This window comes from Bubalus bubalis, chromosome 1, assembly GCF_019923935.1.
Source record: "Bubalus bubalis isolate 160015118507 breed Murrah chromosome 1, NDDB_SH_1, whole genome shotgun sequence".
NCBI lineage: Eukaryota > Metazoa > Chordata > Mammalia > Artiodactyla > Bovidae > Bubalus > Bubalus bubalis.
Genome location: NC_059157.1, coordinates 128852460 through 128876209, shown reverse-complemented (window position 1 = coordinate 128876209; position 23750 = coordinate 128852460). Strand labels below are relative to the sequence as shown.

Genomic DNA, 23750 nt, shown 5'->3' with positions numbered 1-23750 from the left:
CCATTACTCTTGAGACTAACATAGAGCAAAATAAACTACTATGCAAGTCATTTCCTGATACGAGTGAATACCAGTTTTGAAGATTGCTTGTTTCAATTAATTCTGAGCACTATTTAAGAAATGATGTTAATAACAATATCCTATAATTATATAGCTTAAGAATCATCCAAATGACTATAAAGTTCAATAGTATAAGCCAGCTTGTACTTGAAAACTAAGGATATTGTTTTTTGTGGTATTTAAAACTTCCAGAATTTCTAGAAAGAGCTCATTGTGCTTTAGATGAAAAGTGTTATAGTTTGGCACATAATTGATACAATTCATAGGTGGTATTCTACATGAAAGTTTTGTCATTCACTAGTGATAATGGGCCAAGTCATTTTGGGTGTATATAAACTCTAATGTAGGCATTTTTAAGTTCTCACTTACTCTTCTAGACCCAAAAATACTATCCTCTATTATATAAATCCACCAAGGTTTAATTTTTTCTACAAGAGTGAAATTTATATATAGCAAATCTGATCAAGTAAAAATGTTTGTTGTACTCACTGGTAGAATCTATCCATTGCTGGTTATGTGGAAGCAGGATAATAATATACAATAACTGTCTGAATTAATGTGAAATTTAAATAGAAGAATAATTGACCTGCAGCATAAACAGATTTATGCAATAGACAGTTTTAGTGTAATTTCTTTCTTTAAAGAAACACTTATCCTTGCAAAATATATATTATTGACAGATAAGAGTAAATTTAGCTAAGAATACCATTGTGTAGAAAGTTAACTATAAAATGTTATTTGGGGAGTTTCTATACCCCAACCAAGGCACCCTAGTAACAGTGCTTTCTTAATCTGGTTATAACTCTCTCATTCATTCAACTTGAGGGTAATCCCATATAACTAATAATGTTCCTATCCCTTGATCATGTAATAGACACTTTTTATAGTAAAGGACTGTCCTATAATATTATGATGTTTGTATCATTATAAAATTATGAGGTCCTGTAACAGGAGAAGCAACTCTTCAAGGATATTTTTGTTCAACCACCATTAAGTTAACTAAAACCCTTTTCTCAGCCACAACCCCCAGTTTACTGCCCATATCTTGACCCCAATTACTGACATTTATTCTGTTTTAACACTCCCTTCACCCATGCAAATTTATCTAGTATTCACACATAGAGCAGGAGTTGGGCAAAAGGGAACTTATTTCTTTTCTCCCTTTTGACTATGTTCAGTTCAGTTCAGTGGCTCAGTAGTGTCCGACTCTTTGAGACCCCATGAATCACAGCACACCAGGCCTCCCTGTGCATCACCAACTCTCGGAGTTCACCCAAACTCATGTCCATCGAGTCGGTGATGCCATCCAGCCATCTCATCCTCTGTCGTCCCCTTCTCCTCCTGCCCCCAATCCCTCCCAGCATCAGAGTCTTTTCCAATGAGTCAGCTCTTCGCATGAGGTGGCCAGAGTATTGGAGTTTCAGCTTTAGCATCAGTCCTTCCAAGGAATACCCAGGACTGATCTCCTTTAGAATGGACTGGTTGGATCTCCTTGCAGTCCAAGGGACTCTCAAGAGTCTTCTCCAACACCACAGTTCAAAAGCATCAATTCTTCAACGCTCAGCTTTCTTCACAGTCCAACTCTCACATCCATACATGACCACTGGAAAAACTATAGCCTTAACTAGACGGACCTTTGTTGGCAAAGTAATGTCTCTGCTTTTGAATACGCTGTCTAGGTTGGTCATAACTTTCTTTCCAAGGAGTAAGCGTCTTTTAATCTCATGGCTGCAGTCACCATCTGCAGTAATTTTGGAGCCAAAAAAAAAAGTAAAGTCTGACACTGTTTCTACTGTTTCCCCATCTATGTGGTGATGATGAAGCCATGAAGTGATGGGACCAGATGCCATGATCTTCGTTTTCTGAATGTTGAGCTTTAAGCCAACTTTCTCACTCTCCTCTTTCACTTTCATCAAGAGGCTTTTTAGTTCCTCTTCACTTTCTGCCGTAAGGGTGGTGTCATCTGCATATCTGAGGTTATTGATATTTCTCCAGCATGTCTAATTTTACTTTTCCGTTTGCTGCCAAATTCCTTAAGGTCAACAGTTAATTTTTTTTTGTTTTAATTTGGTTCAACAGGAAAACTGTGGTATGTCTGTATGTAATGGTAAAATATATATCCTGGGTGGAAGACGGGAAAATGGAGAAGCTACAGACACTATTCTCTGTTACGATCCTGCCACAAGTATCATCACAGGGGTAGCTGCAATGCCCAGGCCAGTGTCCTATCACGGATGTGTGACTATTCACAGATACAATGAGAAGTGCTTCAAGCTCTGACGCCAGCGTACCTCACCCAGGAAGCCACAGCAATCCAAGATGAGAGGTTTTAAAAACTCCAGAGTGGGAACTTGGTTTATCTCCTTTATGCCATATGCACAAAAAAACAAAAAGAATAATTGTCGTGCCTTTCTCCCCCAAATACCAATCTTTTAAACTGTAATAAAGCCTTTTCTGTAATTGGGGAAAAAGTAATAGTTTTGAAGGTAATAGTGGTCTTTGCTTGGGCTGTGAGAGTGTACCTTTGTGAGTATTTGTAAAAAAAAAAAAAAAAAAAAAAAAGCCTATGTGGCATAGGAAATAATGTTTGCCTGCATACCATTTAGGAATTTGTGAATGGTCTCTTCATTTATGTATGTTTATCTGGAAGACTGTTGATTCCTTATTTTGTCACATAAGTGTGTATGTGTGTGTATATATATGTAGAAAATTGCATGACAAGTTTTCATTTAGGTCAAATCATGTAATGCTTAGAATGCTTAGAATCATTCTAAGGAGGGAAAGACAGTTTTAAAAATCTTTTTCACTAAAAAATACATCCAAATTGATTAACTTTATTATTTTTTTTTCTGTAATTGATAAAACAGTAATGACAACAATCTGAGTATCATAAAATACTAAGTTATTGTGACTTCATTCTTAGAATTGCTTTCTTATATTAAAGATATTTTGGGGAGAAGATACAAAAGCAAGTCCCCTTAAAATGGGGGTTAAAATTAAAGATTAGTTCCTAAGAAAAAGTTATCTAAGACCCTTGAAGGAAAAATGACCCACTGTGGCTCTCAAAAGTATTTATGTATCATCTCTAAATCCTCTAAGGGAAGCGCCTTTTCTTAAACCTGGCAGAAGAGCTGAAATCCACTTTGCAATATTATCTTGTGAAAAACAGGGACAGATTTTCTCCCTAGCCCAGCAGGGTTTGACCTCATTGGAATGGTGCTTTGGGTGAGGACCTCTTCCTGGTTATCCTATTTTCTTGTGAACAGCTAAAAATCCTGGGAGTCTCTACTGTTAAGCTGCCCTTAAAGGATAAAGCAGGGACCACCTATCTCAGTGGGTCCACATTTCTTTTAAAGTTGATTATCTGAAGAAACCAACAGTAGTAGTAGCAGTTTTCTAAGATAAATCTTCATTTGGTACCCACTGTGTGAAATATCGATCAACATTCTCACACTTCTCTACATCAAATTGCCTTTGTCTAGACGTTTCAACTCCAGTTTATAAAGCTTGCTAGTTTTCAGAGAAGAGTGTGAAATTTTTTTTTCTAAGGCAAATGGGATGGCAGGAACTACAGCACAAGTGATTGTTGTTATTCCTGGGTAAACAGATACAATTTACAGTATTTTAGGGATGTTCCAGGTAGCCTGCTCTATTTCAGCTTCCCAGGCATTATTGTCATCTCACATCTTAATTATATATTCCTTGCCATAGGAGAAATGATGCAAATACGTAATTATAGTGTCACCAGGTTTTTGTTAAAACCAAAGTAGTAATCAAAAAACCTAACATTGATAAACTTACTCTTCTTTTCCCATTTTAGAAGATACAGAGATTTCAAATACACTATACAGTATCAACTTTAATGCCTAGCTGGATTGTGAATTCTGAGGAAAATTCTAAAAAACTTAACAAATTTTAGGGAATTTTTATTTTTCAAATCGTAATTTGAAATTACATGTACCTTTTTGTGATAATTGTCAAAGCAATTCATAAGCCAGTTTTCTACCATTTTAGTTGAAAGACAATAGTAGATACAATTGGGAAACCTGTTTTAATTTTAGAGTAAGCATCTACTTCTGCATCATACCCTTTGTAGGTTATGGAACCTATTTAGTTCAGAAATTCTTTGTGGTGTGTGAGATAATGTATGAGAAAAGTGTTGGTAAATGCTGAGTACTATACAAACGATACTTGTTATTTTCATGTGTATTTGTAAGGTCATGCCCATCCGTAAATATAGACACTTTCTTACAGAAAAGCCTTTCTCAGTGTAACCTGTATTTTAGTACTTGTGTAAGTATTAACTATTTACTTGTATTTTGTTATATGTTTATTTTTAATATTCATGTGTTTATTACAGTAAATTTGAAATGAAATCCTATAAACCAGAATTTGTTTAAACATGGACCTTATGCCAATATTTTTAAATTTTTTTCTCTACATAATTATAAACTACATAATTAGGTCACCAAGAACTTAGCTTGAATCCTATGAAATTAAAGTAACAATTTTTAAAGTTACCCAACTGATACTTTAATTTCCTTTCACTTCCTTTACTGATTTTTTATAATGAGGTTAGCATAGATAAAATAATGAAGAATTTTAGGGTATAATTAGTATATCAAAAGGGATTTATCAACAAAATTGGTGTCAGATTATATTCATACTGTCATCACATAGCTGACATTTTCTTTTGGTTTGTGATGCTCATATAAGCCTTTGGGTTAGGTTAGTATGTATATACATGTGTATATATGTAGATAGATAGTGTGCTCAATCTACACACGTATATACAAAAACCAAGAACTTCAGCAGTTTCTGGTTTCTGATCAGAGGAACATAAAGTAAAAATTAGTTGATCTTACTAAATTCAATTCCAAAAAAAGAAAAAAAAATGATAAATTCAATTCCAGACGTTCTGTTTTTTTTTTATTTTAATATTGGGCATCTCTAGCGTGCTCTTGTACATACGAAAATATATGATGAATATTATTATGATGACTCATACAGTCAGAATCTATATAACTCATACAATTTACAAGATCAGGAAATAAATCGGAGGGAGATACAAGTTTGGTAAACATAGCCATTGATACCTCAGTGGGAAAGGAATTCAAAACTAGGTTTTGTGGATCAAGAGAAATGTATTTTTTTTTTTTTTCCATGAACTTTAATCATTTTTCATGTGGTTCCTATATGTGAGTGAGCTATAACGTGATCTAATTTTTACAACAAAAAGACCTTCCTCTTCTGCTCTAATCTTCCCACTGACTTTACTGCACAGGTATGAAATGGTAGCCTATTGGATCTTTAGTAACTTTTTTTTTCCCTAGATGACTGAAACATAGGTATTTACTCCATTTAAACCAGGTGTTTAAAAAAACGATGTAAATACTCAGGGTATTAACTTGTCATTTTTGCCTAATTGGAGTGTTTAAAGTGCCATATCTAAGCAACTTTCAGTTCATAATTCTAGAGTAAATTCAGTTTGGTAAAGGGGCTTCACACGTGGTGGTGGTTAAACATTCACTTTTTTATATTTAGATGAAAATGTTTGTGGACTGATACATTTTCTCTTAGTGAATATGAATTGTTTATGTATCTCTACTGTCATACCCTTTTTGAAACTCAGGAAAGACAAAGGTTCAATTCTACTACTTTTGTCAGTATACAAACCAGGTGTGTTATTTTTCCTGTTGTCTGGATATGGCAATAGATTTTTTAAAAAGAAAGGCTGTGAGAACCCATACGTGAAAAGAGAGAGTTGAATTGTTTGTGCCTTTTGTTTCTTGAGATTTATACGTGGAAAGGACATCATCTACTCCAGACTGTATTTTCAAAGAGAAGAAACTGCTATTTATGTGGTGCCAAGTGATAAAATAATGTCTCTTAAAGGCTTCCTGTGGACTGCCTTTATTTTCCTAAGCTCAAGACACCAGTTAACCTCAACATAATTTTGGCCTTTATTAGAATTTCTGTGCATTATATTGAAAGCTAGGTTTACATCACCTCACCCCATTATTCCTTTTAGTTACATAAATAAATTCACCATACCAAGAAACCAGAATGGGGCAATTTGGTTGGCCTTTAAGGCAACAGGTTTGACTAGCTAGCTATACTTATTGTCACATCTAATGCTAGGTATCAGAAACCACTTGAGCCGGAAGTGTGAACTGATAATTCCAGAGACATTGTCAACGTACTTCATACTTTTTTAAAAATGTTTTTTATGGATGTTTTACATTTGTGTGATTGCCTTAGATATTAAATTAGTGCTAAAGATCATCATTAAAAATGTTTTTAAATAGCAGTAGTTGTAACTTATTTTATATATTGTCCCAAAGAAAAGAATTTGTTTTAATGTTTTCAAAATAACTGCATCTGTATTTGTTTATGTGCCTTAAGTTCTCTAGTTCTGTTTCAACTTTTTTTTTAATCTAAAGTTTACCTTAGATAAGTTCCATACTTATTTCCTATAAATTGCTCTTAAAATGTTTAATGAGCATCAGCTATGTGGTTGCTTGGCAGGAAGGAAAATGTTAAGAAAGTGGTTCGGTGTTTGGAGTTTTACTATATTTGGGAAGGTTTTTTGTTTGATGCCAAGCTGCTTTTTAAGATTTTAAGAAAAAAATCCTTGTAAACATCATCAATATCTATATCCAGTGTCAAAAAAGTAAATCTACTTACTCTTGTTCCATTCTTAGGTACTGTTTTTTTGTTTTTTCCTCTACAGACTCTTTCATTTATCGTTTTTGAAAAAATTCTTAATCTTTCCTACCCCAACACCCACCCCATGGTTTCTTTATTTAAATCTTGTTGAAAGTCTCTGGAGCTAATCTAAGACAACACAATTATAGAGTTGAACAAAAGCATACTGTGCTTTATACAACTTGTACAGACCTGTGGCAGCCAGATGTCATTTGCTTTCAGATGCTCCAGTCTTCACAGTAAAAAAAAAAAAAAATGCTCCGTGTTTCTTTGTTTTCATCAGTTGCGGCACACTAATACTTTCATGTCTCGTCTAAAATATACTTTGTGCATAGTTTTTCTTTAATTTTTAAAAAGTTGTATCTAATAAAAATATGTCTTTTAACCATTATTACTTGACTACAGTTGTATTAAATTTTATTTACCAAAAACTAGTTGTTGTGTCTTAAATATATTCAAGTGGTTGTTTGAAAAAGGAATGGGGGGAAATTACAAGTTAACATATGTGTTTATTGGTAAGTCCACAAAGTAACTAGAAGGCCAAACAAAAAACTGAAAACATTGGTGTGTGTGAGGAAATGGTGGCTTTTTTAAATGATTTTGTAAACTTTTAATTATGAAAGTGATCCATCACATTTGCACTGTAGTATTCTTTTGATTTGGCTCTCAAAAATACCCCTATAGTAATATCAAGACTAAAGAACTTAAATTTTATTCCAGGTATTGAAGAGAGGGTACATTGTTCACTAAAGAGGCAATGTCTGACTTTACGTTAGCAAAAGTAAAATCTTGAGAAGGTGCATTACAGAGGCACAAGCAGCACTTAACTTGTTATACTTAGTTTTTAAATTGTGCCATGAAAATAAAAAGGCAAGTTAGAATGTGTCTTCCCCGAATGAGGGCATGGCGACTCAATCCACTATTCTTGCCTGGAGAATCCCCATGGACAGAGGACCCTGGTGGGCTACAGTCCATGGGGTTGCAAAGAGTCGGACACTACTGAGTTACTAAGCACAGCAAAGAGTGTCTTAAATGGCAGAGCTGTTTTCATTTCATTCATTTCCTCTGCACCCACACCTAGAAAGTGGATAGTGCTCTGCCATAAAGCCATTTAACCTCTCTGAGCCATACTTACTTTGTTTTAGGAAATGCACTCATAATACTCAATTTACAGGCTTATGGGATAACAGTGTATGTTGAGTTCTGGCACAGAAGAGAATATAAATCTTGGTTTCTTTTCTGTGCATTTTGTTTTTAGAACAGAAAATGCAGTCAGGGAAGGAGTTGAAAAACTTGTTAGCTTTTATTTGGAAAATCATGGACAATGGGTAAAATGAAGAAGCATCTTGTAATTTAAATTTTCTGTTGAAAAAATAACCTGTGCTCTTAACAATATGAGACGGGGAAATGGGCTAAAACTGCCTCTGCCTCGCAGCTATTAACTGTTCAGTCGCTCCGACTCTTTGCTGCCCCGTGAATCTCAGCACGGCAGACCTCCCTGTCCACCAACTCCCAGTGTTCACCCAAACCCATGTCCATTGTGTCGGTAATGCCAACCAACCATCTCATCCTCTGTCATCCCCTTCTCCTCTGGCCCTCAATCTTGCCCAGCATCTCAGGTGGCCAAATAATTGGAGTTTCAGCTTCAACATCAGTCCTTCCAGTGAACACCCAGGGCTGGCTGATCTTTAGGATGGACTGGTTGGATCTTCTTGCAGTCCAAGGGACTCTCAAGAGTCTTCTCCAACACCACAGTTCAAAAGCATCAATTCTTCGGCACTCAGCTTTCTTTATAGTCCAACTCTCACATCCATACATAACTACTGGAAAAACCATAGCCTTGACTAGACGGGCCTTTGCTGACAAAATAATGTCTCTGCTTTTTAATATGCTGCCTAGGTTGGAGAATCTCAGGGACAGGGGAGCCTGGTGGGCTGCGGTCTATGGGGTTGCACAGAGTCACATGATTGAAGTGACTTAGCAGTAGCAGCAGCAGGTTGGCCATAACTTTCCTTTCAAGGAGTAAGCGTCTTTTCATTTCATGGCTGCAGTAACCATCTGAAGTGATTTTGGAGCCCAAGAAAATAAAGTCTGACACTGTTTCCCCATCTATTTACCATGAAGTGATGGGACCAGATGCCATGATCTTTGTTTTCTGAATGTTGAGCTTTAAGCCAACTTTTTCACTCTCCTCTTTCACTTTCATCAAGAGGCTCTTTAGTTCCTCTTCACTTTGTGCCATAAGGGTGGTGTCATCTGCATATCTGAGGTTATTGATATTTCTTCCGGCAATCTTGATTCCAGCTTGTGCTTCATCCAGGCCAGCATTTCTCATGATGTTCTCTGCATATAAGTTAAATGAGCAGGGTAACAATAATACTGCCTTGACGTACTCCTTTTCCTATTTGGAACCAGTCTGTTGTTCTATGTCCAGTTCTAACTTTTGCTTCCTGACCTACATACAGGTTTCTCAAGAGGGAGGTCAGGTGATTTGGTATTCCCATCTCTTTCAGAATATTCCAGTTTATTGTGATCCACACAAAGGCTTTGGCATAGTCAATAAAGCAGAAATAGATGCTTTTCTGGAACTCTCTTGCTTTTTCAATGATCCAGCGGATGTTGGCAATTTGATCTCTGGTTCCTCTGCCTTTTCTAAATCCAGCTTGAACATCTGGAAGTTCATGTTTCACATATTGCTGAAGCCTGGCTGGAGAATCTTGAGCATTACTAGAGTGTGAGATGCATGCAATTGTGTGGTAGTTTGAGCATTCTTTGGCATTGCCTTTCTTTGGGATTGGAATGAAAACTGACCATTTCCAGTCCTGTGGCCACAGCTGAGTTTTCCAAATTTGCTGGCATATTGAGTGCAGCACTTTCACAGCATCATCTTTCAGGATTTGAAAGAGCTCAACTGGAATTCCATCACCTCCACTAGCTTTGTTCATAGTGATGCTTCCTAAGGCCCACTTGACTTCACATTCCAGGATGTCTGGCTCTAGGTGAGTGATCACACCATCGTGATTATCTGGGTCATGAAGATCTTTTTTGTACAGTTCTTCTGTGTATTCTTGCCACCTCTTCTTAATATCTTCTGCTTCTGTTAGGTCCATACCATTTCTGTCCTTTATCGAGCCCATCTTTGCATGAAATGTCCCCTTGGTATCTAATTTTCTTGAAGAGATCTCTAGTCTTTTCCATTCTATTGTTTTCCTCTATTTCTTTGCATTGATCGCTGAGGAAGGCTTTCTTATCTCTCCTTGCTATTCTTTGGAACTCTGCATTCAAATGGGTATATCTTTCCTTTTCTCCTTTGCTTTTTGCTTCTCTTCTTTTCACAGCTATTTGTAAGGCCTCCTCAGGCAGCCATTTTGCTTTTTTGCATTTCTTTTTCTTGGGGGAGGTATTGATGTCTTCTGTACAATGTCACTAACCTCCATAGTTCCTCAGACACTCTGTCTATCAGATCTAATCTCTTAAATCTATTTCTCACTCCCACTGTATAATCATAAGGGATTTGATTTAGGTCATACCTGAATGGTCTAGTGGTTTTCCCTACTTTCTTCCATTTAAGTCTGAATTTGGCAATAAGAAGTTCATGATCTGAGCCACAGTCAGCTCCCAGTCTTGTTTTTGCTGACTGTATAGAGCTTCTCTGCCGGGAGCCGGCATATTGCATATTGAGTGCATATTGCATATTGAGTGCAGCACTTTCCACAGCATCATCTTTCAGGATCTGGAATAGCTCAACTGGAATTCTATCACTGCTGGGAGCCAGCGTGAGGAACTCCACCCATGACAAAGGTCATGAGGAAGGAGGCTCGGCATACGCAAAGGCGGGATCGAGCCTCAGGAGTCCACCTGGAAATTCTCGAGCATCTACCCCCAAAACCAGAGTCTGCCTACTTTCTGCTTTGTGCTTTCACCTACACCTCTGACTTGACGGGGGGCTGTCCCCTACTACCTCTCTCTGAAAAAAGAGTTAGCTTACAGCTCCAGTTAATAATTCCTGGGTGTGACAGTGTTTCAACCTACAAACTCCTCTGAAAGTCCTCTAGCCTGCCTGAATAGGTTTTTTCCGGCCACATGTGATTGTTCAGAGCCTCCCAACTGTGAGAGGCAGGAGATGTTCTAAGCTGTCTAAACACAGATTCTTTTGAGTAGTTAAAAGATTGATTAGAAATTGTATTGGTGAAGGGTTTTTCACTTGTTGGGCCAATGTTTGCTGCTAAGTCTCCATACTCCTTACCTACTGTGTCCTTGGCAGTGTATTGATTGATATAATGGGTGTATAGAAATGTAAAATGCAGCTTTGTCCAATGCTTTTTTGGAGGCTGGTGCCTGACTTTGGAATAATCACCTTTAGAGAAAAATAAGTTTCTTAAAATGTTAACAGGCCTCCTGGCCAGAAGATGATGTCAATCACCTGAACTTTTGCATATGATAAGTTTGAAAGCCTGGCTTCGATTAGAACCAGGAACTGCTGTCCTTGCATGACTCCACCCCTTCCCCCATTATCCTCTATGCACAACTTAAGGTATAAAAACTACTTTGGAAAATAAAGTGCGGGCCTTGTTCACTGAAACTTGGTCTCCCCATGTCGCTCTCTCTTTCAAATTCTGGCTGAGTCTCCATCTGGAGCGCGGAACCCACCATGCTTGCTAATTATGCCTGGGCTTCTAAGATCCGACCGGGGAGGCCTCAGTGTCTCCTCTCCTTCGGGAGAACGGAAGGACGCCTGCAGCCTACGCAAGTGGTGCAAACTTCTTGTCTTGAAGTTTTATTGGTCTCCCGCGTAAACCAAGCTACTCAGCCTCTTTTCTCCACTGAATTTTCCTACTGAGCTATCCTCATTCTATTACTCTTTATATCTTTAATTAATATCTAATTGAAGCTATTGTATCCTTACCCTCGCCGACGCCGTCCCTGCTTCGAATACCCTGGATCTGCCGGGGCTGGACCCCGGCACTTCTCCATCTTTGGCTGCAAAGAATATAATCAATCTGATTTCAGTGTTGACCATCTGGTGATGTCCATGTGTAGAGTCTTCTCTTGTGTTGTTGGAAGAGGGTGTTTAGTATTAACTGTTAACAGAGACCAAGAAAATAAAAAGGCATGCCTTCCTCCTAATTATGTTGGGCGTCTTGATAATTTTCTGTATGATCTTTTGACATCTTTGGGAAGATGTTCCTGGAGAGAGACTGTTCCTCCCAGGACAAGCTAATTCCTATAGGCAAGTAAGCAGCTTGTTAGTGAGCCCAGTTTTCATACATAGACCAACTAATCTCCTATCCAAACCTCCAACTGCCTCCTTTAACTCTCACACATCAAGCCAACATTTCCTGTGCCCTAAATCACCCTGAGTCCAGATACCAGACGACTAAGAACCACCCACTATGTTCCCAAGCGAGCGGGAATTATTCAAACTAGCCAATCCTAAACTCTTTACCCTGCCATGCCTTGACACTCCCATGGAAGCCCCAGTAAAGACTGATCTCCACTTTCTCCCCATTTCTTTCTGCCTCCTGACTGACACTGATGCTTCCACCCTGACCCTGTGTGACATATCGTGCCTCTTGTTTCTAGGGGAGCTGTGAATAACATTGAACTTTTCTTTCAATGGCATTGACCACTTCTTGTCACACAGTCACCTTTATGATGACTCAAAATCGTGTTCATTTCTATGGTTTAATAGCATACTCAGTACAGAGGTATTAATACTTAATGTTTTAGTAAATAAAATCACCAATTCAGGTTTTTATACAAGAGCCTGCATATATGTTAAAACAGGATTTTTGAGTCATAGTTTTATAAACATAATAATCAATGCATACAGTATGAAATATAACCAAAATGCCAATCACTCTGAAGAGTCAAAACTTTGAATACTCATATCTTTTTATTTAGAGAAAAAACACAGTTGTGTGATAAAGGAGGAAGAAAGATTTTAGGAGGTCATATTGTTTAACACACTCCATTCTACTGAGATGATAATCAGAGTAAGACTTTATAGGAATTCAGTGTCTGCAGGTGAGTAAACAGAGGTAAAACAGACAATGCTCCAGGAAGCTTTCCAGCATGGTGGAACAGATATGGAAATAGGCCTGACTGATCTCCAACCACAGGGAGCGTAATTGGCCAAATGATGCCACAGTTGCTGGCCTTGAGATCCATCTTGCACTTGCACAGAGGCCACACCTCCTACCAGCTGCTTTCAGCCAATGACTTGCAATAGAAATTTGAAGGCACCCTTGTTTCTGGGAGACGGATCTCTTCTGATAGTGGGTTTGGGCTCCAGGACTTCCCTTCTTTGTGCAATCTTCCTTAGACTACCTGGGAAGGTAAGATGCTATCCAACCTTCTTTCCTTCCTTCTTCACTTGCTTCTGTAATCTAACAGCTCTCCCAGCCTTTTCTCTCTTTTCCTCCCTGTTTTCCCTCAAAGGGCAGGTTTTTAAAATTCTTACACATTTGATCTCATCTTGGCATGTGCTTCTCAGAGGACATAGGGCAAACATAAGTGGTATTTGGGGAAAAAACTTCCCTATGGAATCATTGCGTTAGGAAGAAAAAAAAAAAAGATAAAGTTAGCACTGTGGAATGATTTGGGCTTCCAAAGGAGATGGACCGGTGGTAAAGAATCCACCTGCCAACACAGGACATGCAGGAGACACAGATTCAATCCCTGGGTCAGGAAGATCCCCCAGAGGAGGAAATGGCAACCCCCTCCAGTATTCCTGTGGCTCAGCTGGTAAAGAATCCGTCTGCAATGTGGGAGACCTGAGTTCAATCCCTGGGTTGGGAAAATCCCCTGGAGAAGGGAAGATCCCATTCCAGTATCCTGGCCTGGAGAATCCATGGACTGTATAGTCCATGGGGTCTCAAAGAGTTGGACATGACTGAGTGACTTTCACTTCACTTCATTCCAGTATTCTTGCCTGGAGAACCCCACAAACAGAGGACCCTGGTGGGATACAGACCATGGGGTTGCAAAGAGTTAGATACGACTGAGGTGACAGCATGCACACATGTGGAGGGCTTCACTAACCCTGGTTTTCTAAAAAGTACTAGTTGTTACACTTAAATTAGGTTTGGTGGCACCATAATGTGAAAACAGGTTTTAAAATCAAAACTGTATTCAAATGCCAGCTTTAACATTTACTGCTTGGGTACCTTTGGGCAAGATATTCAAACTGTGGGCTTCAGTGTCCCCTCTTCCTACTTAGGCTTGTTGTGAGGATTAAATTAGAATATAAAAGCATGAACTGTTTCAGCAAGTTGCCCTTCCCTGATTGCTATGTATTTCCTCAGTTTACAGAAAGCTTCTGGAGGACGAGGGCCTGTCTTACTTGATTAATCCCACAGCATCTTACCCTGTGCTTGGCAGCAACTGGGAAGAAGAGACCATAGCCTAGTACTTGGCAATGGTGCTTAATCAGGAATGGTTGTCCTTAACAACAGAGATTCTTTCATTTATGCATTCATTCATTTATTTGACAAATACTGGAGTTGTTAATGTGGGTCAGGCAGAACATTTCCTCCGGGACTGCAGTACTGAATGTGAGAGTCCCTGTCCTCAAAGTGTATAGAATGATGGGAGTAGCAGACATATGAACAGACAAATTCTATATAGTATGATAGAGGAACTTACAGGATTCCAGGGACCGAGAACTGTGTGTATGGAAAAACGAAACCAGCACTTTGCAAAGAGGTGGTATGGTCTCTTCTTTCCAGTTGCTGCCAAGCACTGGGTAAGGTTCAGTTCAGTTCAGTCGCTCAGTCGTGTCTGACTCTTTGTGACCCCATGAGTCGCAGCACGCCAGTCCTCCCTGTCCATCACCAACTCCCAGAGTTCACTGAGACTCACGTCCATCGAGTCAGCGATGCCATCCAGCCATCTCATCCTCTGTCATCCCCTTCTCCTCCTGCCCCCAATCCCTCCCAGCATCAGAGTCTTTTCCAATGAGTCAACTCTTCGCATGAGGTGGCCAAAGTACTGGAGTTTCAGCTTTAGCATCATTCCTTCCAAAGAAATTCCAGGGCTGATCTCCTTCATAATGGACTGGTTGGATCTCCTTGCAGTCCAAGGGACTCTCAAGAGTCTTCTCCAACACCACAGTTCAAAAGCATCAATTCTTTGGCGCTCAGCTTTCTTCACAGTCCAACTCTCACATCCATACATGACCACAGGTAAAACCATAGCCTTGACTGGACAGACCTTTGTTGGCAAAGTAATGTCTCTGCTTTTGAATATGCTATCTAGGTTGGTCATAACTTTCCTTCCAAGGAGTAAGCGTCTTTTAATTTCATGGCTGCAGTCATCATCTGCAGTGATTTCGGAGCCCAAGAAAATAGTCTGACACTGTTTCCACTGTTTCCCCATCTATTTGCCATGAAGTGATGGGACCAGATGCCATGATCTTTGTTTTCTGAATGTTGAGCTTTAAGCCAACTTTTTCACTCTCCTCTTTCACTTTCATCAAGAGGCTTTTTAGTTCCTCTTCACTTTCTGCCATAAGGGTGGTGTCATCTGCATATCTGAGGTCATTGATATTTCTCCCGGCAATCTTGATTCCAGCTTGTGCTTCTTCCACCCAGCATTTCTCATGATGTACTCTGCATATAAGTTAAATAAGCAGGGTGACAATATACAGCCTTGACGTACTCCTTTTCCTATTTGGAACCAGTCTGTTTTTCCATGTCCAGTTCTAACTGTTGCTTCCTGACCTGCATACAAATTTCTCAAGAGGCAGGTCAGGTGGTCTGGTATTCCCATCTCTTTCAGAATTTTCCAGTTTATTGTGATCCACACAGTCAAAGGCTTTGGCATAATCAGTAAAGCAGAAATAGATGTTTTTCTGGAACTCGCTTGCTTTTTCAGTGATCCAGCGGATATTGGCAATTTGGTCTCTGGTTCCTCTGCCTTTTCTAAATCCAGCTTGAACATCTGGAAATTCACGGTTCATGTATTGCTGAAGCCTGGCTTGAAGAATTTTGAGCATTACTTTACTAGCGTGTGAGATGAGTGCAATTGTGCGGAAGGTTGAGCATTCTTTGGCATTGCCTTTCTTTGGGATTGGAATGAAAACTGACCTCTTCCAGTCTTGTGGCCACTGCTGAGTTTTCTAAATTTGCTGGCATATTGAGTGCAGCACTTTCACAGCATCATCTTTCAGGATTTGGAATAGCTCAACTGGAATTCCATCACCTCCACTAGCTTTGTTTGTAGTGATGCTTTCTAAGGCCCACTTGACTTCACATTCCAGGATGTCTGGCTCTAGGTGAGTGATCACACCATCGTGATTATCTGGGTTGTGAAGCTCTTTTGTGTACAGTTCTTCTGTGTATTCTTGCACACTGGGTAAGGTAGTGTGGGATTAATCTAAGAAGACAGGCCCTGGCCTCCAGAGCTTTCTGTCAAGTGAGGAAAAACAGCAGTCAGGGAAGGGCTGCTCACTGTGACAGGGAAATACCATTACCACTAATGGCCTAGTTTGTTGAATTTTCCACTTCTCAGCTTTCGGTTTCCGTATACGTACCATTCATAAGACTGTTAGCACATTTGACCTCTGATGCATAATCTTGCTCTGCTATTTTCCTGGGGCATTTAAGCATATGGGACCCATCCCTTTGTTCTAGCCCCAGGTCATTTTGACCTCTAGTCAACAGACCTTCACTCCCATTCACTCAAAGTAACATACAAGGCCATTCCTTGGATCATTTCATCACCTTCTTCCTCTGAAACCTTAAACTCTAAAGCCTTTCTTTAGCCATAAAAAGGAAAAAAATTGGGTCATTTGTAGAGACGTGGATGGACCTAGAGAGTATCATACAGAGTGAAGTAAGAAAGAAAAACAAATATTGTATATTAACACATATATGTGGAATCTAGAAAAATGGTACAGATGACCCTATGTGCAAAGATTAAATAGAGACACAGACATAGAGAACAAATGTATGAATACCAAAGGGGAAAGGGTGGCTGTGGGAGGAGTTGGGAGATTGGGACTGATATATATATACTATTGATACTATGTACGTGCTGTGCTCAGGCTTCCCTGGTAGGTCAGCTGGTAAAGAATCAGCCTGCAATGCAGGAGACCCCGGTTAATTCCTGGGTTGGGAAGATCCTTTGAAGAAGGGATTCCAGTATTCTTGGGCTTCCCTGGTGACTCAGAGGGTAAAGAATCTGCCTGCAATGTGGGATACCTGGGTTCGATCACTGGGTTGGGAAGATCCTCTGAAGGAGTGCATGGCAACCCACTCCAGTATTGTTGCCTGGAGAATCCCCACGGACAGAGGAGCCTGGCGGACTACAGTCCTTGCAGTCGTAAAGAGTCGGACACGACTGAGTGACTAAGCATAGCACAGCACAGTGTCCATGGAATTTTTCCAGGCAAGAATACTAGAGCAGGATCAAACCCTCATCTCTTGAGTCTCCTGCATAGGCAGGTAGATTCTTTACCACTGTGCCCCTGGGAAGCCTATGTATAAAATAGATAATTAGCACATACTGTATAGTGCAGAGAACTCTACTTAATGCACTGTGGTGATCTGAATGGGAAGCAGTCCAAAAGCGAGGGGATATATGTATATGTATGACTGATTCATTTTGCTATACAGTAGAAACTAATGCTGAGGCTGAAACTCCAATACTTTGGCCACCTCATGCGAAGAGTTGACTCATTGGGAAAGACCCTGATGCTGGGAGGCATCGGGGGCAGGAAGAGAAGGGGACGACAGAGGATGAGATGGCTGGATGGCATCGCTGACTCGATGGACGTGAGTCTGGGTGAACTCTGTGAGTTGGTGATGGACAGGGAGGCCTGGTGTGCTGCAATTCATGGGGTCGCAAAGAGTAGGACATGACTGAGCGACTGAACTGAACTGAACTGAACTGAGAAACTAATGCAACATTGTAAAGCAATTACATTCCAACAAAATTAATTTTAAAGGAATAAAATAAGATAAAGTCTGTCTTTAGCCACAGTCCTCCTTTCCTTCCATCTCTCTCATTCTGTAACTTTCCTGTGAGCTTATCTAGACTTCCGGTCTTCTAAAGCCTCTTCACGCAGGCCCCTGTGCTACTCATTATCCCTTCCCAGCCTGCATTCCATCATCACAGTGTCATTCCTACACTCTTACCAGCACTCAAAATTTACTCACCCTTTTGATTTCCCATTCCACTTACTCTACCACCTCCAAGTATATCAACCCAGTGATTGGCCTTTTCCTCTCCTTTTCCCCAACTATTGATCACAAGTGGAGAACATCAGCTAATTTATACCTCTAAAATTGTGTGATCTCCACCTTCAACTGGGCAAGACTTCTTGGCCAGACTTCAGCACTGACCTCCTCTCTTCTCTTTCTTCTCTCTATAACAGCTCACTCACCACTCTCCTGATGTATGCCACTGTCTTCTGTTCTTAGCAGTTGATCTTGCTTTCTCCTTCAAAGACAAAGGACATGAAGTAGAACCTCTCCTCCCATACTTATTTCCTGCCCTCTCTGTTCTTCAGGATTTAGGATTCCCTCCTTCATCTGAACCCTGAATCTCATTGACGTAGCATCTTAGGGAGTTCCTTCTACCTCCTCCTCTGATTTTCAACCTCTCTATGAGCTCTTTCCCATAGCATTTAAACATACTCTAGCCTTTCCCATTTTAAAAATCCTTCTGTAGCCCCAAGTTCCTTTCTGACTCTCTGTGTGCTCAGTCATGTCTGAGTCTTTGTAACCCCATGGACTGTAGCCCACCAGGCTCCTCTGTCCATGGGATTTCCCAGGCAAAAAAAAAAAAAAAAAACACCAAACACAGAATGGGTTGCCATTTCCTTCTCCAAGGTATCTTCCCAGCCCAGGGATTGAACTAGTGTCTCTTGCATCTCCTGCATTGGCAGGCAGGTTCTTTACCAGCTGAGCCACCAGGGAAGCTATTCTGACTCTACCCTCTTTTTAAAGTCTTTTAAAAGTCTTTAAAAGACTCTTAAAGTTTTAAAGTCTCTCCTTTGCCTCACTTCTTAATATACCACTAGCTGGCTCACATACTCACCACTACAGAAATCACATTTGCCAAGAGCTCCAATTACATCTTTGTAAAGTCCTTATCTTATTTAACAAATCTGATGCTCCTGATAACATTCTCCTATCTTGACTGTAGTCATACTTTTACCTTCTCTTTCATGGGCTCTTCCTCCACCTCTGCCCTAAATTCTCAATCATCTGGCTTTCTTCTTACCCTGTCAGTAATTATCTGGGTAATTTTTTCCACTGCTATGGTTTCAGTTACAACTATATTAGTTAGATCCTAAATCTAAATTAGATAGATCCTAAATCTATCTTCAGACAGGATACTTTTATCCAAATACTTTCTAGAGATTTATATGTGAGTCCATAATATGGAACTACTAGAACCTAAAACTCAAAAACCTCTTTTTCCAAAAAGATTTATCTTATATTTCCTTTTCTGGTTGATAGCAACAAAATTGACTGCTTATCAAAACCAGGAGCTGAGGAGTAATTTTTCCTGTTATTCAACCATTCTTCAAATATTGAGTACCTACTTTGTGCCAGGAATTCTTCCTCTTTATATCTAAATCTATCTGTCTAACTTCCCATCCTCCCTACCAATGCCTTTGTTTCAAGCCTTCATCATTCCTTGTGTGGAAGAGCCTTCCAAGTGGTTTGCCTAAGATCAAAATTCCTTGTTGCCATGCAACTGAAACAATACTATCTGAATAGAGGATTTATTGAAAGATAGCTGAGGCTCACAGAGTTGATGAAACAGCCAAGTGTCATACGTGGAAAGTAGGCATAAACTGGGGAAGCTCTAGAGAGCAGTGAAGCAAGATACACAAAATGTTCTTTAAGCAGAAATAATCAGGATAAAACATCCCTAACTATCCACCCTGCTAATAAATGTATCTTTACCTCACAGACTTCTCAACTGAAATCCCTGGTGGAAACACTCAATTAGCTGACACCAGTTCAAGTACCTCACTGGCTGCTAAGAGCCAAAGGGAGCAACAAAAACAAAGACACATATGAAGAGAGAGACACACAGAGAGAGAGACTTGAATTCCTTACGGAGAGGAAAATTTTGTTTCTTGTCAGAATAAATGCAGTGTGGAATCCCCGAAATCTTGGGTGGGGTGGAGGGAGAGGAGGAATACTTCATGGGCTTACCCATCTCTGTGCCTTAGCCTCCTCCTGGAATGCCTGGCCTCTAGCTATCTCCCCCATGTTCTTGGAAAGAACTAGGATTCATTTCCTGGGGAGCTTCCGTGATCACCCTCTTCCCATCCTGTAACCAAGCAGGACCCTATGGGGCCCTCCCAGAACAGGAACTCCCTCCCTCTCCAGAAACTTTAATCAAAGAATAAATTTAATCAAACAAGTGAGGAAACACAGAAAGGAAAACAGTCAAGCAAGACAAAATACCAATAGTTTAGGCAATAAACAAAGTCAAGGACCTTTCCTCCCCAAGAGCTATAGATAATATTCTAAGCCATGTCCTTTGAGCTGTTTTGCAGATACTGAAACCCCCACCAAGTGGAAGAAGTTAACTGTATGCTGCCCACAAGCTCGTAGATCCCAGAACAGTTGGTACCATGTTGATGATGTTGACTCCCACTTACCTAACTACCAACCAATCAGAAGACTGTCCACAAGCTGACCACACAGCTCACCTTTTTCCTGAAAGCCTTCATAGAGTTTGGGTCTTTTAAGCACTAGTGTGTCCTGGACTCCTTGCTTGGCCCTGTAATAAATGCTGCGCTTTCCTTCACCACCAGCCAGTGCCAGTAAGTCTGCGGCTTTACTGCACACAGGCAAGCAGACCCAAATTTGGTTTGGTAATAATCCCAGATGAGCTCTTATGTGCCCCCATTAATTCTTTTACATGTATCCATGAGAGTACTTTTCTGTTTACTTGACTCTTTACCTCCCTCTCCCAAATAATGGTCTGTTTAAAATCAAGGACCACATCTTGTTTGGTGAGGTTTAAGAATCTAGCCAAAAATCCAGCTTAGAGGAAAGGATCAGCTGGGGTGAGCTGCCTTAGCAGGTAGTTTTGGAAAGACTGAGGTCGCTGGAAAGTGAAAGAAAAAGAGAAAGTGGCTAGAAGGTAGTGTGCCAATGACAAATGGCCTATTTTGAATTTGCGTAGAACTAAAAAAACTTATCTGTATGTGCTAAATAATATTTTTAATGATTTCCTGGCATCTTACATAACAGTGACTTTCCCTGACCTTATTATTAGGTTTTGGGTTTCTGTCTAAATATAGGTTCAGTAGTAACTTTCTCCTTACTTCTGAGTCCAGATCAAATGCTACCTCATCTCTGATGCCTTTCCTGGTTCCCCAAATAGATTTATTTCTCACTTATTGAAGGCAAGGACTAAGTCTGTCTTGTTAACCTAACTCTATCCCTAGGACCTGGCAAAGTGCCTGGCACAGAGTAGGTGATGAATATTTATTTAACTGATAATCACCATGCGAAGCAGAAGAGACTAATTGAAAACTAGAGGAATAGAGAAGCCATAAAGACTCCAAAGTTCTTTAATGATCCCTGGCTTGGTGCATACTTATTTCTTCTTTCTTGCTATGCTAAGTGGAAGTCCTGATGGATTGTTACCCAATCTTCTATTCCTGATTTAGCCCACTTCTGCTATCCCTAACCCACACCTGTACACCTACCTCCACATCTGCAATGGTCCCATTTTTATCAAAAGCATATAAATTACTTTCAGAATAGTGTTGTGAAGAATTCCATGGACCCCCACCTCGGCAAAACAATCGTAACTGGTGAAAATTATTTAAAAAACATTTAAAGTCTCTAGAAAATATTCTAAGGGCATATAATAAGTGAAAAAACTTATTCAAGAAAATTTGCTGAAACTTTGTTCTTTTGTAAGAACAGAGTCTGTAGCACTTAAACCACTATACATTCTCTACCTCTCCCTTCCCCCCCAACTCAATATTACAGAAGCTACACTCCAAGTGGATGTGATCAAGATGGGGCTTGGGCTTCCCTGGTGGCCCAGTGGATAAGAATTCACCTGCCAGTGCAGGAGACACAGATTCGATCCCTGGGCCAGGAGGATCCCACATGCCGCAGAGCAGCTAAGCCCATGTGCTGCAACAACTGAGCCTGTGCTCTAGAGCCTGGAAACCACAACTACCGAGTCAGTGTACTGCAACTACTGAGGCCCATGTGCCCTAAAGCCCCTGATCCTCAACAAGAGAGGCCACCATGATCAGAAGTCTGTACATAGCAACTAGAGAGTAGCCCCCGCGGGCCAGCAACTAGAGAAAAGCCCACGCAGCACAGAAGACCCAGGGCAACCATAAATAAATAAAATTATTTTTTAAAAAAGAAGATGGGGCTCACCTGCTCCCAAGCAAAGAGGCCTCCATGTGAGAGGGAGGCCACCAGCATGTCTCAGCCCCTACAGCTCTGTGTCTTCGTGAATATCGCTAATTTCCAGGTGAATATCGCTGAGAGGCAGAAGCATCCTTTCTCCAACCAGCCCCTATGTCTATGGCAGAAGGTCTATGCCAAAAAATCAGGCCAAGCATCCAACTTGTAAATCTGACTGTTTTTTTTTTAATTTCTAACAGAGTATGGGGATGTTCAAGCCTAAGGGAGCTTTAGAAAACAATGAAGGTAAACAGTTAAGAGGATGCTGGTAGTGTCAAGATAATCAACAGATGACATGACAGGCCAGCTAGATTACCAGTGAGAATCAGGGGGAAAAAACAGCTAAGAAGACCCCCTCTAAGGATCAGAATAAATCTAAAAGGCTGGCCTCGAAAACCAACACTGCAAAGGAGTCAAAACTAAATCGAACTTCATGAAAGTTTAAAACTTCTGTGTTTCAAAGGATACCATCAAGAAATTGAAAAGACAATCTACAGAATGGGAGAAAATGTAAATCATATTATCTGATAAGGGACTTGTATCTAATTTGTATAGTGTAGTAGTTTCCTAAGACTGCCATAAGAAGGTATCAGATTGGGAGGCTTAAAAAACACAAATTTATTGTCTCAAGTTTTAGAGGAAAGAAGTCTGAGATCAAGGTATTTGTAGGGTTGATTTCTTCTAGGGACTCTGAAGACGATAATGTTCTGTGCCACTCACCTAGTGCCTGGGTATTTTCTGTCAATCTGTGGCATTTCTTACCCTCTGCTACATCACCCTGTTCTCTGCCTTTATCTTCACATGATGTTCTACTTGTGTGTATGTCTCTCTATGTCCAAGTTTTCCCTTTTTTATAAGGACACCCACAGTATTAGATGGAGAAGGCAATGGCACCCCACTCCAGTACTCTTGCCTGGAAAATCCCATGGATGGAGGAGCCTGGTAGGCTGCAGTCCATGGGGTCGCTAAGAGTCGGACACAACTGAGCGACTTCACTTTCACTTTTCACTTTCCTACATTGGAGAAGGAAATGGCAACCCACTCCAGTGTTCTTGTCTGGAGAATCCCAGGGATGGGGGAGCCTGGTGGGCTGCCGTCTATGGGGTCGCACAGAGTCGGACACGACTGAAGTGACATGAAGTGAAGTGAAGGTTTGTATATCTTTAAAGAAGATATACAAATAGCCAGTAGGCAAAGGTGCTCAATATCATTAGTTATTATGGAGTAAAAAAAGACAGGCTTTTGGGTTTGGGGGGGCTTTTAGTTTAAATAAATTGGGTTTTTAAAAAAAGACATAACAAATGTTGACAAGCATGTAGAAAAAATGGAATTCTCATACACAGCTGCTGAGTATTTAAAACAGTACAGCTGCTTTGGAAAACAGTCTAGTTGTTCCTCAAGAAGTCAAACATAGAGTTACCATATAACCCAGCTTCTAGGTGAGTATCCAAGAAAAATAAAAACATATATCCACATCAAAACTTAAACATCAATGCTTATAACAGTATTATTTGTAATAGCCCAAAGGTGGAAGCAACTCAAATGTCTATCAAACAATGAATGGATAAA

At 40.1% G+C, this 23750-nt stretch overlaps 1 protein-coding gene across 6 annotated transcripts in view; it reads left to right on the top strand.

The window, feature by feature from the left end:
- Window positions 1-7199, top strand: part of KLHL24 (kelch like family member 24) — a 37784-nt gene extending 30585 nt beyond the window's left edge. For all 6 annotated transcript variants that reach the window (XM_006075327.4, XM_044944257.2, XM_006075326.4 and 3 more), the window contains one exon: window positions 2140-7199. In XM_006075327.4, coding sequence (XP_006075389.1) covers window positions 2140-2340 — 201 coding nt within the window. In that variant the 3' untranslated portion in view covers window positions 2341-7199. The remainder of the gene's footprint in view (window positions 1-2139) is intronic.
- Window positions 7200-23750: the final 16551 nt, after the last annotated feature.